Below are 19,726 nucleotides of genomic sequence, written 5' to 3'. Positions count from 1 at the left end.
TTGTAACCTATTTATGCAACTACATTAGTAGTAAATGTCTACCGTATATTCATATATTAAAATGTATATGGCATTAATTATTATAATAATCGATAATGCTTTCTACATTGCAAAATCCAGGGTGGAAAATCAGGAAATTATAGCGGAAACTATTAGGATAAAAGTGTAGGCTAAAAACAAGGCCAGAGAGTGAGTAGAATAGTCACACCAGACAAACATTAGTCCACTGACTCCACTCTATCTCGCGTCATGACACAAAAAGTTGTCCCATACCTTCCCATTATGTTTAAGCAGCCTGTTCCACTTCCAATCATTTCCTATAGAGACTGGTCGAAATCGACCGTTAGCCAGTTGAAGATCTGCTTTAACGTATTTCGTTAAACCGACATCTTCTTTCTGAAAACAATTCATTATTTAAACTTACCGACTCCGTCTTCCGATTTCAACACCATTCTGTCGGTTGTGTTGTGCTTCGGCGGGTCCGGATCCGAGCGTCAAGGAAGTTAGTTTTTAGGTCTTTTAAAGTTTTGTTCGTGCGTCAGAACAAACCCTGTGTCCCAATGTGGCCAAACTGGCCAATATCGATGAATATATAAGATAGGTTTTTGTTTTATTTAACCACACAACAGTGTTGTTGTAGCACCGAGTCGAACAGAACGAGGTACCGGATGAGTTATTCTGTCCAGAAAGGAAAGAAGCTGAAAGGGAGTGGTTTGGAGACGGAGGGGACTTTGCTCCAGCCAATGCACGTCTGTCTGCTGTTGAGGCAGATGACGCGTTTATTACGCATTTACAACTCCGTAGTGTGACGGTGTCGCTGGTCCAGTGGTCCCCCAAAAGAGAACAGATCTACAAGCTAACAACGCGTCGCACCGCTACTCGTTGTTAGCTTGTAGATCTGTTCTATTTGGTGAGGGGGGATCGGGGACAAACGACGCCCCCTAGTGGCCGGCCGTGGAACAGCATGCTGGTGATTGTTCTCACAACAGTGTGGAAGAGTGGGGGCAGGGAAGGTGATTGACACCCACAGACAGACAGACACTGCTGTTGTGCTGACTGCTGCATTTTTGCTGCACATGTTCATTAATCTGCACCACATCCATTTAAAAAAATAGTTTTTGCCTGTTAAAAATAAATGGCGTTCTTTAGAACCTCTGTCTCGGGCCAGGGGGGTAAAGATCACACATGGAATTCTCAAACTTGTTGCCATAATACTGGAGCATGTTTAATTATTTCATAACTGGTTGCACATTCACTGCATGCCTAAACCAAGGCAAGGGAAGTGCTTTACAAAATGAAGACGTTGGTTAAGACAAAGATATAAATTTATACAATAGATACGTTATAAAATGACATGATAATATGATTAAAATAGCTATTAAATAAAGACCAGAATGGAAAATAAGAATAATATTCTCAAAAAAAATAAAATAATAAAGCTTTTATTTGAAGCAGACTATAGTTTCCTGGGACTTTGTTCCAGATATGTGGTCCATAAAAACTGAACTCAAGACTGCTTCTCCACACTATAGTTTTGACTCTTGGGACAGAATGAAAATGTTTTATTTAAATTACATTTTCATTTGACTCACTGACTGAGCAAGACTGTACATGCACATAAATTAGGTTAAAGTCCTTCCTGCAGCTGGCCTGGGTTCGAATCTGACCGGAGGCTCATTGCTATTGCTGGCTGCATGCCTCTCTCTCTCTCTCTCTCTCTCTCTCTCTCTCTCTCTCTCTCTCTCTACAATGCCCCAAAAATAACAAAGGGAAGCCGTTGAAGAGGCTGAACAAGCCATATCACACACATGCTGGGTGTAAATCAATCACAATCGGCTACTTTACCAATGTGAAGCCTTTTACAATCATAAACTTATAATACTATGGTTACAAATGGGCTCAACGAGGGATTTGATATCAAGCGTCCACACTTTTCTGCCATCACTTTATATCCTCAACACTTACTTTGCTCAGCCAATCAGTCCAACACACACACACACACACACACAGTAGAAAAAAAAAAGGAAAAAAAGGTACGTGATTTATTCTAATTGTTGTTATTGCAATGTACAAGCTGCGTTCGTTTCCCGCGTTCACGGTCTTACTTGTATTCACACAAACACACAAAGCTGGGCATAGGAAAGGCTAGCACCCCTCAAACATTTCACTTTATTGTGGTAATTTCATCTTGGTGTTTTGAGGAGTGATTTCTATTTGTCTATATTGTCCTTTGACATCTTTAATTGGAGAATTGTTCTCCCTCTGAATGACAGTTGACTTCACTGCAGTCAATCTTTGTGTCCCAGAGCTACAAGTCCTCAGTGTGGCACTAGCCAGTGCAACCCGAGCTTGTAGATCGGGTGGGTGTGTCAGTGGTTACTCATTCGCAACGGCTGCTATTGATTGCGATGCTGTCCTCTGTTTGTATATAACACCTGTAGGCTATTGTATCAGACATGATGAAGAGCCGCCAGGGTCGAAACGTTGTAAGCTATTATACAGTGACTTCTCTTCCTATTTTCTTTCAGGTGTCAAATCGGTCCCAGAGAATATCAACCCCCCCCCCCCCCCCACACACACACACACACACACACACACACAAGGAAGCGTCATTTGCACGAGCAGGTTCCACCATGTCATCATGGCTGGATTGCACAATGTTTTATCATACCTGGCGTAGCTTTCCATCAAACAACATTTGCATATAGAGAGGAGGCCCTTGTCTTCTTAGTTTTGGTTCCTACTGGAGAAATTATATCATCAAATACCGTACCTAAATTCACTGCAATTTCATAGCTGTTCACTGAGTATTCAATGAGTGGGGCATACTGTGCAATAGACTGGCTGTTTTAAGAAAACATATGAATGAAAACATCAGTTTACCAGCCTTCGATTCTTCTGTGATCATGAATAAACAGTGCTCAATAACGCTGTTATTGACAACAGCACATGAAGATGAATAATGTCTGTTTAACAGTGTCTTATACAGTCAGATACAATATCATATTACTGCATCTGCCCCGGCCTGTTTGGTAGTGGAATGTGGAATTTCACACCGACAGCCTCTAAATGACGTTCTTACGTTCTGGTCTGATCTGCTGTGTGCAAAGCGATTTATGTCAAAACTATCCTTTTTAGTTGACTTGCCTTTCATTTATTTTGATCAAAACCTGTGAAATCGAGACCAAAAACTGTGATTCACTCTCTGGTTAGGCCGGGGGTCTAATTGGCCCATAATGAAGACACATTGCTCTGAAGGACTTCATTTTTGCATGTCCTTTACCCACAAGAGGGGCCTGTGAATCCTCAGTTGTGCTCCCAAAGTTCAGAAGCTGACAATGAAACTCTGTGTGGAAGTGAGCGCGACCCCCGTCCACATAAAGATTCTATTCATTGTTTGGAGTTCCTCCATTGCCTCAAGCGCCGCAGTGCTGTGCGTCTGTGCTGGGACCCAGAAGACCCAGCAAACTCGAGGAAAAGTTAACCTTTCAACCAAAAGATCATGAAGTGATATCAATGGCACGAAAGAGTTTTGTCTACTTCCTGATCTCCATAAGTCATGTAAAAGCTGATGGATTAAATGGGATGTTTATGTAAATATCCTGTCAACGTCATGTTGAATCCTAAAATGTTAAAAGATCTTTTGTTTGGGTATATTAATTTGTTAAATCATGCATCCTCTTTATTCAGTTCAATGAGCAGGACAGATTTCTGAAAAGGGCAAACGCCTCCTTACTTTCTCTGTTGATGTTCCTCTGTCCCTTGCTTTCAACAGGATGCATATAAGAGTGTAGTAGTTTGATAGGCAGGCAGTATTATGCCCATATATAGACCTATTACTTTTCCAGAATATTAATGACTGTACACCCTCCTTTTTTCCATCTACACCAGTGGATCTCAAAATGAGTTCCTTGAGGGGGTTCCAAATGGACTCTTACAGGTCTATAACTACAAGAGTATACAAATGGCACCAAATGGATCTGTAATGGTGGCAAAGGGGGGCCTTGAAATTACAAAAGTTTGAGAACCACTGCTCTATACCAAATATCTTTGCCAAAATAGCCCATCAACAAGCTCACAATGCGTAAAATGTTCGCCCTAGAATAGGGCCACTATAGGGTTCATGTGGTTAAAGTGCATTAGGTTATGAGACGTGACGTCATAGTATATAACTGCTTGTGTGTTCGCGGCTCATGACGACCAAAACCCAGCAGAGGAAATATTCATAAACAAAGCCTTAAGTTTCACAATAGAACAGATATACAACATGCCTGCATAGTTTTGCTAATTCCTCCTTGCATTGTTCCTCAAGGCCAGAGTTACCAACTTCCCGCAAACGGCTGCAGTGCAGAATTCTCATACATTTTCATGTCAAGGACCCCCAAATTGATATGTATATTTTATTTGGCCACGGAAGCCCATTTGAAAGGAAGGAACATTTTCACAATTTTCTTTCTCCAAAAGTAGTAGATCCACAAGCTCACAATGTATCGCATTGCGATGCACAGAATAATAAAATATGGTTCTGTCTGTTAGCTCTGTTTACTTCATCCTGTGACATTCCGTCAATAAAAATGATGTTAAAATAAAATATGGTTCTTAATACAGTTCCTCATATTGGGGATCCTGTGGAACCCCCACCCCCAGAATCCCACTTTGAGAACCATTGGTTTAATGAGTTTAAGCTTTAGTTAACCAGACAGATTTTAGGATCAAATTACGACGGAGGGTGGCTAATAGGTTAGGTAAGGTTCAAAACGTCCCCCTTGGTGAGAAGGATTACTCACATCAACATTGTGAAACAGCTTTCGTTGATTCTGTACAAGTGTACAGTATATGTGAAGCATTGGAATGCATCAGGCTAGTGGATTAATGGTGTTACTGTATGTGAGTAATAGGGCAGAACCTTTGGGCAGATTATTGTTCTCACGTTAGGGAGACACCGCCCTGCTGTACTGAGAGTCGGAGACACAACAGCAGGGCTTGCTGCTGCTCCAATATGCCTGCCCTTATGTGGAGAATATCATTGTCATGTTGGACCCTTAAAGGTCTGTACTCCTCATAGTTATGGGGGTCCGTGGCCTAATGCAAACCGGGAGTCCTTGAAATACAAAATTAAGACAAGTTTGAGAACCATTGCACAGGTCAAGCAGAGTTCATCGCCCAACACTGAACCTTAGAAAGGAAAAGGCATTGTGCTCATAGGAATCTACTGGTTCCAGCAACACATGATCCATGTCAGGACTGCCTTTACTGCATTGTTCTAGCAGTGTGAAATGGGGGTGATGAAGTGGTCACGTCTCAATTGTGATAATGGAATTATACCCACACACAATGAGGTCATTTCTATTTTATATAAATCACTGGTTAATATGCTAGCCCACGGACATAGGAGGTGGTGGAGGGACTGTTATTCATAAAGCAACAGTACACAAGGGTTTCTGTTGAGTGAATGCGTCCACGTGGATAGCTTTAGTTTGTTTAAATGGCCTACATGAGAAAAACAAACCTCAGTCTCGTCTCTCACATAGCCAGACAGACAACCCAACACAATCATAGGTGAAATGCTCAGAGTGACCTCTACTGGCCATTTAAATAAATTGCAGTTATATATGGCCTCAACAGTGATAGTACATAGTAAATTACGGTATACAGTATGTGTCAGCTAGATAAATGGTAATAGGAGGTACTTCAGCACAACGGCAAAACAAAACAAATCATCCATGGCACGAGGTCCAGACAAAAAAGTAAAATTATTTGCATAATTGCCCCATATTTCCCAACATTTTTACAAAGGGAAAGCGGCAGCATGTAATTTAGGGCTGCTTTTCCACTGGTGCCCTGAAGGAAAATATAATCTCTTGTAATGTGAAGTTCGAGTTCTGCTGACTTAAAACAAAAAGCTAATTACACAGCAGACAGCAGATCTATATCTCCCACCAGTTGGCACAACACCAATTTACAGGTGTAGGTATTAAGAGTTTTGGATGAAGCCAAAGAAACAACCTGTAATTTCCTTAGAGGGGGCTCAGGGGAGACATATATTTATACTTTGTTGTACGCCAACGTATAAAATCAGACCAAAACGTATAATTACCGACTTGAGTCATGTAATAATAAAGGAATATTTTTAGTTGTCTTTTGTCACACAGCTTTTACTTTTGCTCAGCGGGTGAGTGTGTGTGTGTGTGTGTGTGTGTGTGTGTGTGTGTGTGTGTGTGTGTGTGTGTGTGTGTGTGTGTGTGTGTGTGTGTGTGTGTGTGTGTGTGTGTGTGTGTGTGTGTGTGTGTGTGTGCGTGCACGCGTGCGTGTACGTGGTTGGTTTGAGTGTTCCATTACGATGCCTCTGAGTCTTTCCAACAACATCGGTGGTTCTCCGTTAAAGTAGATTTTGATGTTATAGACAGGGTGTCCCCAACAAAATCTGTTAATACTCTGAGACCCACCGAAGGACCCCTGAGGGTCCCTGAACCCCACATCTACATGAGGTGCCACATGTTTATGCTCCTCGTCCTCCCCTTTTTCTACCAATGTAGTTATTCCCAAGTCCCCTTGTTACTATAGTCCCTTGTCACTGCTCACTCCTCCTGGTTGGTTTGTGGGAGGGTGTGGGCAGGCACCATACACACAAGATGACGACACCAGTCTGCTTATTTTCACCTGACAGTGAGGAGGTTCACAAAGTTTATCTCTCTCTCACATACGCAGTGCATGCACGCACACCCCCTATCGGGCTCTGGCCTGTCAGAATGTTCACTGTGTGACCTCACTGATCAGACTCTTAAACAGAGAGTGTGAAATGCAGAGACCTCCTAACCGGAGCTGTAACCCCGCCTGGGACAAGTTACTCACTCACTGCTAATCTGCGCAGGGCTGTTCATCTTAGACATAGAGCATAAAATACTACTACAGTATATACTGTAAAACTAATGATCATTTACTTACTCCCACAATTAGTATCATCACCATAGACACTAGACAAAGAGGGCAACTGTTTTGTCCTTAAAGATAGGCTACATACACACAGTAGTTTGAGTAATGTGTTGCCAAGGTAATAAACATTACTTTTATGTCTCTTCCTTCATGTGCAGTTCTCTTACAAAACAAACAATATAAAGAAACATATTTTGTCACCATAATAAGTTTGCATCCATTCATAGCTTTGTCTCCATCCAGCATTGCTACTGGGCAGTACCTCCTGCAAACCACTTTTACAATAAGCTGATTTTGCAAATGGTTGAATATATACAATGCTGCTGCTGACAATGCAGCCTGTGCCTTCAGAACAGAAACAGCCAGAGCTAAACATATCTTTATATCCACAGCCTCCTGTGGGCTCTGGGCTGGAGCCCACAGGAGTCATTTCCATGTCAGCGAGCCCGAGCAAAGCAGCTATTTGCCTCGCAGAAGACAGGACTGGTACTGGTGCTGATATTCATTGGCTAATTACTGTCACATCTTCCTTAAAGGGCCACTTCACCCCTTTTGCAACCAGATCTTACTTTGATGACATTTAGTATACAAGAAACACTTTCCTGGGGTTTTTATGTGTGCAATATGTGTTTCTTTATATTTTAGTCATGGCACCATGTTCATGCCCAAAATGTGTCAACCTCTCCACAAGGAGGGGAAGTGCACTAAAGCATTATGGTCATTGTAGGAATTCAGCAATCCAGTCAAATCCGAGTCAAACACAGACTTCTGTGTTACAAATGCTATAAACATTGAGTGAAATGTCCCTTTAAGCAGCAGTGCCTCATTCTCTCCCACACTTACGCCCGAGTTATACTTGGTTGTGTTCTGTGTCGAGCTGCAACGGAAAAAGCCGATCTACATGATCTACAACACGTCGCAACATAACACGTGAGCGATGTGGATTGGCTATTATTAACACTGTGCGTATGAATGAATCACTCTTTACACCATTCAAATACTCTTAAACACAACTGAATACATATTGAAAAACATAGGAGGTATGCGAACACTGTTGTTTTGTTTTAGAGTCTAACAAGCATGCTGACAGATATTGAAATATATTGTACATTTTCTATCCCATACTCAGCCTTCATTTGCCTGGACTAAGAGGCAAATAAAGATATGTAGGTTGAAATATACTGTATATTATCACATTTTTTGAAAAGTCTTTAAAGTATGAGAACTACTGATTTAGAAGGCCTTTGTAGAATCAGCCTCATGCAGGTCTTAAAGGGTTAACTGGCATGGTGGGCCGAGGTCACCACGAGTGACCTCCTCTTAAGCAACTCACCAAGTCAAACATGGATGAACCGATGCTGCCAAACATGGTTTGCTTCGGGTTGAGTATATAGACTAGGATCAATATACAGTATCCAGGTGCAAGCCAAACACAGAACCAGGTCGAGTTCTACAGTATATCTGCCTAAGAAGTAAGAACATTCTACCAGCAGGCCTGGATCAGCTCCTATCTGACTCCATCTGTCGGTCAACACTTAGGCAACACAGAGGAGAACATACATGTGACAACATGTTGTCAGTCACGATTGACATGAGATGACCTGATACCCGAATGGTACGGTAATTGGCGCATGCCTCATGTGCAAAATACCTTCTTCAGTGTGTACCCTGGGCCTGTTGGACGCCCAGCCAGACTGGATGTCAATCCCCTAGCTAGCTGCTTTCTGTCTGCCTTTCTCTCTCTCACTGTTGCAATACCAAAATAAATAATAACAAATAATAATGATCAGTATGGACGCAGTCAACATCCACTGTCCTGCCAAAGCCTTAATAATAATAATAATAGCTTGAATTTATATAGTGCCTTTCATGAACCCAAGCACGCTTTACAAAATGTATGTAAGTGTCTTTTCAAGGCAGCCTTAAAAGAATCTAGTGTTGGGGAGCATGGCAAATCTCTATTGGGAGAGAGTTCCACAGGGTGGAGGCTGCCACACTGAACGCTCTGTCCCCGAAGGTTCGCTTGACTGCCTTGGGGACAGAGAGGAGGTCCAAGTTTGTGTACCACAGGTTCAGTGTCACCTGATCAGCCAACTCCCTTCCCACACTTGTTCACCGCGGCGGTTTTCCATAGTGGTATGTGGTGGAATCTTGGATGTTGTTCAAGTAATTTTCAAGCCACACAAGGGTACAGCAATGATAACTTGATAAGCCACATTAGTACAAGTGCTAAAATAATGAACGATGGGTTGAGGATCGACAGGAAGGGAGTCGGGACGAGGTAACTTATTAACGTAGTGAAGTCTTTTCATTGCAGCTTTCTCAATGAAATTCACTCAAAAAAGCTCAACCCCCCATGAGAAATGGGTGCCCAGCCCACTACAACCACCCTTATCGTCCATGGTTTCATAACCAGACTTATACACACACAAAAACAAATGGCCATAAGTTATAACAAATTAAAAACGGAACAGCATCAAACTCAATAAACATGCTCTCCAGATCAACCAACATGCACACTTCACACAACCATAAACAATAAATGTGGGCAATCACCAAGTCATGCTGGGAAATCCTTCGGAGCAGAATTGCCACACCCTGGAACACTAAAATAAGAGTTGATCACATATTTCTCGTTTGTGAATACATTTATTTAAAAAAAGAGTATGCGATTACAAAAAGAAGAAAAAAACAGTATCACTGTCATTCATTCATTATCTTTATATATCCTGCCTGAAGCTATGAATATGTAGAATGTGCACAAGAATCTAAGTGACATTTTGAGTGTGTTTTAAAAGCCCACATGCTATTGAGTTACAGTATGTAGTGTACAGATAGTGACCTTATAGTGTTACTTAATTTGGCCTGGCCCTTGCTGTCCCACCATTAGTGAAACATGAATCACTTTAATGATTCACAAGTAAAATAGAAATAAAAAATAACAATTCAAAAGCAAAAACACACTTGGAGTTCTTGCCTGTCACGGTCTTGTTGTTGTTGTCGTGACATTAAGCACAGTAACTCTGCTGTCACAGCATTATTGACACCAGAGAAATCCGGTTCATGCTTAATGTACATTTTCACTTCCCCACCATGTGGGAAATGTCATCTCTCACATGTCACTCCACTGCTGATCTAGCTATTGCGACATCACGAGGGCGGGAGCGACACTCCCCATAGTGAACTGGACAGATTTCAAACCACATGCACCAACTCAGTGAAGCCCCCCAAGGACTTTGGCCTGTTTAACAACAGCCGTCCTCTTACTTGACGGTCACATACGCTGCTAATTATGATAAGTCACTGTGCCTGTCTATAAGACAAGTCTCTAAGTATTATTAGGGCATAGTCCTATAACTGTTGTATATGTTGTGTAGCCTATATTATCTTTTTATTATTCCATTTTATTTTCTTATTCGTTATACAGTATGTAGCACAATCTAATCTGCGGGTCCCAACAAAATAAAGTAGTTTGGCGTTCAAGTGATCAAAGTTGAAGCCTTTGGGCCCATGCTTAACAGTGTCTAGAGTAGAGACAAGAAACAATAAGCCAACACATGTCAAGTCATGTATATCCTGCCCAAAGGTTTAATACGCATTGAAGCAGATTCTTGACAACTTGTAAAACATTCATTCAGAGGTCAATGACATTGACAGTAAAGAAAGCAGGAAAGATCACGAGAGACCCAACTCCTAACCTCACCACCTGCTTCGAGGTCCTGCCCCCGGGTGGGAGATATGCTGTCCCTCTATTCAAGAAGGCAAAGGGCAGTGCCAGTTTCATCCCCTCAGCCATTAAGCTCCTTAATAAACACAAACCTGCTGATCCACCTCACCTGGTCAAACTGGACTTGCTTGCTAATGCCAACTCCCCCCGGACCCCCCACACACACGTGCAGTCGCCCCCTCAAGTGTGGAGAGGACATTGCTTTCTTTTAAATGTAGAATTAAGTAATAGGCATACCTCTTATAGAATTACTTTGCTGGATGTTTTAATTGTGGTGTATATTTTATGCATTGTCTTGTCTTGAATGCATTGACCTGAGCAAAAAGAGTGGAAGGTAAATGACATCTAATCTAATGTAATTAAGCCCAATTTATACTTTGTCTTATGCCTGTAACCTGTGCCCAAGATAGCCAATCACTAATCAGTGATGCGTTGTGAGCCTGTAGATCGGCTAGTTTCGGCATGCGACACCGTCGTAAAACAGAGCCTGAATTAGGCTGGGACGGATTAAGACTTGCACTAGGAGACCCTGCAGGTCAATTACGCAAAAATCTTAGAAATCCTTGTCAGCTCTATTAGTCAGACAGCTTAGAGCTACAGGAGGGTTGTAGTGTATAGACAGAAGGGCCCACATATTTGACTGTTAGTTAACATATACATTTTAGTAAATTGTAGATCAGTCTTGGGGCCTAGGAGCCAACCCAGGGGCCTCTGCTAGTCAAGGGACCCTTGGCACTGGCCCTCTTTGCCTATAGGTCCATAATCCGGCCATAGAATTATAGCTTAATGCTTACTGCTTACATATGACGTATGACGTTGTCTCACACCCCAAAAATAACAGATCAACAATCTACAGTCACAATGCGACAGGTTGTGAGCTTTTAGATGGGCTATTTTTGTGTCTTACAAGTTATGACAAAGTATGAACCAGGCTGGCCTGCAACACTCCTCGGCATCGGCAGGTTTATCTGTTTTGAGCTGATGATGCCCAGTAAACATCCAGACACACACACAGCAACTAGTGGAATGCAGACGAGAGGAATCTGTCTCACACAGTTCCAACAGTGGAACTTGAGGAAGGAGGAGGAATTTGAGGGCTGGAAAGCAGAAATGGAAGTGCAGCATTTGCATGATAAAGAAGAAATGTATATCACTCAAATCTACTGTAGCACTGTGTGCAAAAACACCACAGATATAATAAGTTTGTCTCCATCTCAAAGTGTGTGTGTGTGTGTGTGTGTGTGTGTGTGTGTGTGTGTGTGTGTGTGTGTGTGTGTGGCGCACCAGTACAGATTACACCTGCTTAGTACTGAGTTAGCAGGTGTGCTTAAAGAGAGTACCGTATAGCTACAACAAGCTCTATTTTTGTCAGCCTAACTGTTATCATCTCTTGGGGAAGCCACGTGTTTTTGCTATTGCTCATGCACTATCATGCCTGCTCATGCACACACACACACACACACACACACACACACACACACACACACACACACACACACACACACACACACACACACACACACACACACACACACACACACACAATACTACAGTATGTAATTGCATTGCATTCCGCTGCACACGAAACCTGTTGCTCTATAATAGATTTCACATATTATGTATCTTGACAAAGGAAAGAATGTCAACAGGCTTCCTCCTGTTCTTACAACAGACATGCCAGACACACATCATGATCCAGGTACTTTAAGGTAAGCCCTGATGTCTGCAGCAAGGGACCTAGTTTCCTATTATGAACAGACAATAAATCATGATGCGACCCAGCATGTCATTAGGAAGGTTGCGCTGCCTACCGTAGCATCTTCTCTCATAATGTATGTACATATCGATGCTTCCCTGAGCAGACAGCCTTACCTGAAAAATCCTGGACGAGTACCGCTGGACACAACATCGCCTGGAAGCTGGACACGCAAAGTTCACTCACTGAACCCATCGCTGCAGTTAGACGAGTGCTGTACGTGTGTGTGTGTATGCTGTATGTGTTGTATGTATTGTGTGTGTGTGTGTGTGTGTGTGTGTGTGTGTGTGTGTGTGTGTGTCCGAATAATAGCGCTCTCCTAATGATTGACACAGGAGAGTGGTGTGGAGAGAAAAGGGGGCCGGTGCTGCCGAGGCCAGCCCCCACGTGGAGAGGCTCGGTCTCAGCCAGGCACGCTGACACTGTACCGTAGAAGGCTCTCTTCCCAGGTGGTGCACTCTGTCCAGTGTAATCCCTGATGTGTGATCCCTAATCCCTGATGAAACCGTCCTCTCCTTTCTCGCACCCTCTGACTCTGTCTTCGCATTCAAAACCTTACAGCCCGTTTCAGTGCATTCATTTCACTTCTGCTTTCTCCCTCTTCCCCTTTTGTGCTGTTCTTCTTTTACTTTGCCTTTCTCTGTCATTCTCACTCACTCACTTCACTCACTCACTTACTCACTCACACTGAGCTCTCTCTCTGTCTCCCCCTCCCTGTCTTTGTGTCACCTCTCTCGTGTTCCCTTGCTACTTGCACAGTAACTCTAAAAGATATTCTTAGACCTAACAGACTGCACACAAACACAAAAAATAAACCCAGGCACATTCTGGACAAAATCTCCCAACCGCCACCCTCACTATATTCATGCACACTCACACTCAAGAATTACAATGGAAATAAGCTCTCAGGCTTTATTGTGTCCGTTTGACAAATATATGTTCATGTACACATGCATTTTTGTCAATAAAAACGTCAGTCAATCAAATCTTTCTCGCTCTCGCTCTCACTTCAACAGACTCCCTGCAAGCATCCGTACAATACTGTATGTCGCAAAATATAAAGTGAATAAAACAAATAAATAACACACACACACAAGTACCAAGTGGTGTTTGTGTGTGCATGTTTGTGTGTGCGTATGTGGGGGACATGGCAGCCAGTTAGCCTACATCAGCGACAGCACGCCATTCTAGTTCAGTTTCATCTGCCCTCTGTTGTTCCAGTGATGCATCATTTGGCTTCTAAAAGTAAATCAAGATTTCATAGTTGCTTGGCAACAGATGGGGAGAAATGATTTGTTCCTTGATGGAAACATTTGTCTTAATAATGTTCTTCGCTCTCTCATAGAAAGCCAATATCACACTATCACAGCCAGCTCTTCACAATGCAAAGCCACATGCTTGCACGTATGCAGCAGGCGCGCACACACACACACACACACACACACACACACACACACACACAGAAAAGATTGAGGGCGGTTTTCCTTTATTTTTTGACGATGGGTTCTCAGATCGTCTGAACCCTAACGCTACAGCCTTCATTATACATAGATGCATGCCATGATGCCAGTGTTACGCACTGAAAATAAACAATTTACAAGCTTGTAGATCTGCAAGATAGAGTCGTGACACATCAAGCACGCAACGCAACTAATTATGAATTGGGCAAAACTCGAACCACAACCGCTAAACCAACCTCTACACTCATAGTCCTAAGACTAGACACTAAATATGTTTCTAATTGTAACCCCCCCCCCCCCAAAGCTTTTAAACAAAACCACAATTTCTCTTGTGAGGACCAGGAGAATTGTCATCAGAATTTATTTGCTTTTAATAATGTTATTATTTTTTATTATTTTTATACTACCGTATAATAATTGCGTCATAATTTCACTTCGTATTTTCAATTTCCATTGTGAAGGAAAATGGAAATGATCACTTCAGTGGTTAGAATGGGCACGATTCAGCTTCCTCCCGTCAGGCAACAATGTCCACTCTCATTCGGTGCTCGTCACACACAGCAGCTTCCTTATTCTCTGCCAGTTGGGTCCCTGCTGCAGCCGAGCATGGAGAGCAGAGTGATAATGACGGAGCACAGTGTGGCACACTGCAGAGTGCCACAGTGTGGAGCCGGTACGGGCTGATAGAGATGCTATGAGGACAACATAACACCCATAAGCTGAGCCAGCAGAGCAGGTCCAACTTTTTAACCGAGAAAATGTACAAAAGTATTGGCATCAACGTTTACTTACAGTACCTACTACCAACAGTAGGAATGAAGTGCTCAGTATGAATGACCTATAAACTGTTTTTAGCACGCAACATGTTGTGAGTGAGCTTGTAGATCAACTATTTTTCAAATAGCCAAAACATAAATTAGGGCTTAAGTTGTTAACGTGTCTAAATATGAAAAGTAACTACGAAAGTGTTTTTTTTTCTTTTCCTTAGTGCACTAAATTGCAGGTTCATGCACACGTTATTTGTATGAATCCATTCGTAACACGTTTGTATTGGTATTCTCTCTGGTTTTACTGTGCATCCTACATGCAGCTGCATCAGAGTTATAATTCCTAATTTATGTTCTGTCATAGCAGGTCGTCTATTTTCAGCACGCGACTCCGCCGTATGACAAGGTAGAAATCTGGCTTAGATGTCACTTTGCTTGAAGGCAGCTGTCAGTGGAACTACGTTCCGTGGAATTCAAAACACCATGATTAGACTCTGGCAGTTCAGTTGTGTGCATGAGGCAAGGAGGAAGTCTTCCCCGGTGAGTTGAAAAGTACAGCAGTGTTAAAATTAGATTTTTACTGTGACGCAAGTGCTCCACACTCTGTTCCCTTCCATTTATCATTATGACATGCCGGTTTCTAAAATGGGACTGAGGGCTCATAATGTGGAAATTCAAATATGTGTTTTTTTTCTGAAATTACTGATATTATATTGTACTAATGATATAGTGTGTTTGTTCTGTAGGCACCTGCGGCTGCTCAGTCACTTGCTGTTTCAGAGAGACCATCTCAAACTAGAAGGGAAATATGCACTTAACCGGATGCTTGTTTGTGTTCGACTCACAGGCAAAGCAGCAACATGCATCCACGCCCTGGCACTGAAGGATGGGGTGTGGATGGTGCATAATGTCTTTGCGTTTGGGGATGTGGATGTGAGAGTGTTGACACTAAGCTGCAGCATCCGCGTACCATGGACTGTTCTCCTGGGCAGAACCTGCTGTGACTGATTCCTACAACCACAAGACGAAGGTCATATATACAAGTACCAAGCAGTGTAGAATGTTAGCAGGGACGGGCGAGGCCAGTGACACATTGCTGGGGCCCAGGTTCTCAAAGTCCAGCTTCAATGCTCTTGGGGGCCTACGTGGCCCAGGGAGGGGGTCCAGCTATGTGGCTGATTCCAATAACCACCACATTCAAGTCCTGTATTAAGGGGCAAACATTGCTAATTTCTCAGGGGAATGAACAACAGTGGCAGGCTGGCAGCTAATGGTTTAATTAGGCACTGTGGAGACTGGGGTTCAATACCTCCATGGTGCATGCATCAGGTTTGGCCAGGTGCTCCAATGAATACAATTGTAGGGACAGCTGGGAAGGTGAGCTCTGCACTAGTGACTTCTAGTTTGGTCAAGGCACCTGTTCAGCAGGGAGAAGTACTGGGAGGGATAGCGTGTTCATTGCACTTGTCTACTACACCCTCCCCAGAACCAACGGTAGGGGTTGGCAGTGATAGGGACAACCGAATACAAACATATGGGTGAAGTGACAGCAACTAACCAATTGGGGAGGGGAGAGGAAATTAGCAGAACATTTACATTGAAGTCAACCTGGGCATTGAAAAGAGGACTGGTGAAAGCTTGGTGGCTGCTGAGAGGTCCTTTCCTCTGTACACAAAACATGTAGGGTTAGATGTTCTTTGACAGTTATACATGCACCCCACCAAGTGGACATGACATGTAACAGCACCTTTCTGTTTCAGGTAATGCAAACCTCACATGAATTCAGCAATGGCATATACACTGGAATACCACAAGGGGGACGTAGTATAGGCTATGGACCTATGGTATGCAAATGTTGCATGAAAATGTATTGCTGGTGAATGAAGTAAGAACACTACAGCAGCAGCAACAACAAAAACAACAATCCTAACAACAACAATAGTGCAGAAAGCCAGAAACTCTCAGGAAAATAAGATGTGTCTTCTAGAACAGTGGTTTGGTGGTTCCCAAACCTTTTAGCTCAAAACCCAAAAGAGAAATTAGACGTTTGCCCTAGACCCAAACTAGTGAAAATAGCATTGTGAGCTTGTAGCTATTTTCACTACTTAGTTTCAAATTTATGAAACTTCTTTAAAAAAGAAAATCACACCCTTGTGAATTGAGAGGCGCTCTTATAATTGTACATCATCATGACGTAACATGTCGATTTGCTCAGACACATACGTAAATTCTCCATTCATTGTCAATGGCATTTAATGTTTGTGTTAGGACAAAATAGTCGATTTGCTCAGACACATGACGTAAATTCTCAATTCATTGTCAATGGCATTTAAAATTAATGTTTGTGTTAGCACAAAAATCTACACTATAGCTGAATATAGGACCCTCAAAAAAAGATTTCTTAATGAAATTAGTTTTTCTTTTTTTTTAATGTTTTGAAACTAAAGGGTTTCCAGTCCCCAGTGTTTGGGAACCAGTGTTCTAGAACAGACTGAGACATAGTTGAATAAGCTGGCTGTGTCTTGGTGGGTCTCCCACTCAGCAGCTTAATATAGAATCACCTCTACTGACTAACAATCGCCTTTGTTTGTGTGCGTGTCCTGTTATTGATTTATGATTTCTTGACACATCGTACACAAAGACAACAATGATATTTTGCAGGAGGAAGTGAGAGGAGGAGTAACTCTGCTGTATAGCACTCTGCAGATTTTCCTCTCCAGTCTTTTTTTATGTTTTCATTTATGGGCCCCAGATACCCTGGCTGTCTGTCAGGTTGCACTCACATTTTCTTTCTCTGGCATACTGCATAAGTGTCAATCACTTGTGTGTGTAGTAGATACGTTATTTTATACTCTGGACTTTTGGCATTTATTTTTTATCCTTGAAGTGCCAGGTGTAAAACCAAACCAGAAAATCTACTGATGTTTTTATTTTGCCCACTATGGAGGGCTGTCTAGTGTCCATCTTTCAGAAATAAGACTTATCAGTTCGCTTACAAGTAGCCTATAGCCTACAACAATTCTATAGCCACACCACCAACCACATGCGCCTGTCTCTATGCACCACACCTAGGAGTCAACCACCAGAACTTCCTCTGGCATGCAGACAGCAGCGTTGCCCGATTTTGGCGAGAGAAATAAGCAAGCATGTCTATGAAAACAAGCCACAAAAGAAGCGTCTATTGGCTATTTGAAAATAGCCGATCTACAGTACAAGCTGAGCTTGTACATCTACTATCTTCTAAGTAAAATCTTGGGAAAAAGTTAAACATTTCGAATATTCTTTGAAATACACAAAATGTTTTTAGATTGTGCGGGAGGGGTCGGTGGACAAATAATACTATTAGGAAACAAGTCCCAAAAATACAACCAGCAACTACCAATATTTACAAGCAACAGAAAAACAAGCCCAACGTCGCTTATAATAAGCAGACATGGCAACACTGGCAGATTGACAGCAGAGAGTGGCAAATTGCACCGGATAAAAGGATGAAACAGCAACAGATGACACCCCAGAGTGTAGCAAAGAGAGGCATGTGAGGTGAGTCTAGAAACCAAGCCAGAAGCTACACCTATAGAAAGTGCCAAGATGGCTAGTTTAAACTAGCACCTATAGCAACATTCTCACAGCAGAATGAAAGAGATGAATGTGGCAGCTCTTCCCTTCTCCTGGATTATTTATTCCACAGTATAATCATGCTGATCATCCATCCATGTTCATGTCCAACACAAAGAACAATAACTGAATAACACCAGGCAGAGGGATTCATTTTATACACTCTCCTTCTCAGACCCTGAATATGCTGAATCGTCACAGTGCTCAGGGAGAGAGATAGTATGATATGACATAGCCTACTGAATACGTATTTTCACTGAAATCCATAATGGGCCAGTGATTTTGTCAAGGAGATGTCAGGGACATCTCAGGGTGTCAGGGTGCCAGGGTGCATGTTATTTGAATGTGCTGAAAGTCACAGTATTCTGGTTGTTACAAAATAATGGCTGAAGTAACTCGAACTTGTGAAAGAGGACATTATACAACATCTTTGTACAAAGACAGTCTCTTTTATGTTTCAGGCGTTTGATAGCATCTAGAGGGTAAGCTACAGACTAGATGAAATCTGGCAATGAGGCCATTGCTGCAGGTTCTATTTTGAGATGCATTAAGATAGCAACAAACTAAACCGATAAATAATTGAGACCTGGGCTCTATGTAATCAGGCAATGAATCATACCCTAACAGTATCATGGGTCACTCACTGTATACATATGTTATGTCAGGTCTGAATTTCCTGTAAGGACAATTATAAGGTTCCAATAATGACTGCTGTGGCTATCTGTCTCTCAGTGATAATATCAAAACATGTGACACAATGTTACTGAACAACGTCAATAATAAAGGCAGCTACATTATTTACAGCATCAAGTAGCCTATTATATTAAGCATAAAGAGTAAAATGTTGTGAGGCTTTTTCAACATGCATTCAAAACTGACAGCTGTTCATTCATCATGCTAACCTTTATCCTACAGTGAACCACAGAGAGACTATTAGCCTACCTCTGTTTATTTAATACATGAGAAAAGATTATCTAAAACTCTTATTGTAAATGAGCTAAAGAGAGAAGACTGCGTGCATCTCCAATTAATTTCAACAGCAGCTACATCAAGGAATTAGGTAAAATATCCACAGAACCCTGTAAGAAAGATACAGGTACATCACTCTCAAAATTGAACTTGGATGACTTTACAGAAGAATCATACAATTAAGGCGATCGGCAACTCCGCGATCAAAATACTCTGTTTCACGTGGTCTTTGTGAACTAATAGGTTATTATGAGAGAACATGCCTGTATCTTTATGATTCTGTGCTAAAGGGGTGGGGGGGGGGGGGTTGGATATCATCATATCATATTTAAACAGACCCACCGTATTGCTGCTGCTGCCCCTCCATCCTCCTGGTGCTGATGCTGCTGCAGAGCAGACTCACTTCGCCGTCCGTCCAGTCCTGCCGGGGGCTTCTCTTCTCTCTAGTCTCGCCACCAAGCAGCTGCTACAACCCGGATACCTTCTGCCGCTGTCTGCG

At 42.3% G+C, this 19,726-nt stretch overlaps 1 protein-coding gene across 3 annotated transcripts in view; it reads right to left on the bottom strand.

The window, feature by feature from the left end:
- cyth1a (cytohesin 1a) overlaps nucleotides 1–19,726 on the bottom strand; it is a 57,903-nt gene extending 38,177 nt beyond the window's left edge. Inside the window, exon 1 of one of the 3 annotated variants that reach the window (XM_080775793.1) lies at nucleotides 19,570–19,726. In XM_080775793.1, coding sequence (XP_080631919.1) covers nucleotides 19,570–19,594 — 25 coding nt within the window. In that variant the 5' untranslated portion in view covers nucleotides 19,595–19,726. Of the gene's footprint in view, nucleotides 1–424; nucleotides 674–12,532; nucleotides 12,972–19,569 lie in introns of those variants that run through there. The other 2 variants (XM_080775791.1, XM_080775792.1) reach the window with 2 other exon arrangements.

This window comes from Protomyctophum bolini (assembly GCF_963924005.1).
Source record: "Protomyctophum bolini genome assembly, chromosome: 11".
Classification (NCBI taxonomy): Eukaryota; Metazoa; Chordata; class Actinopteri; order Myctophiformes; family Myctophidae; genus Protomyctophum; species Protomyctophum bolini.
The sequence above is the reverse complement of the archived record's forward strand: the minus strand, read 5'-3'. Positions and strand labels throughout refer to the sequence as shown.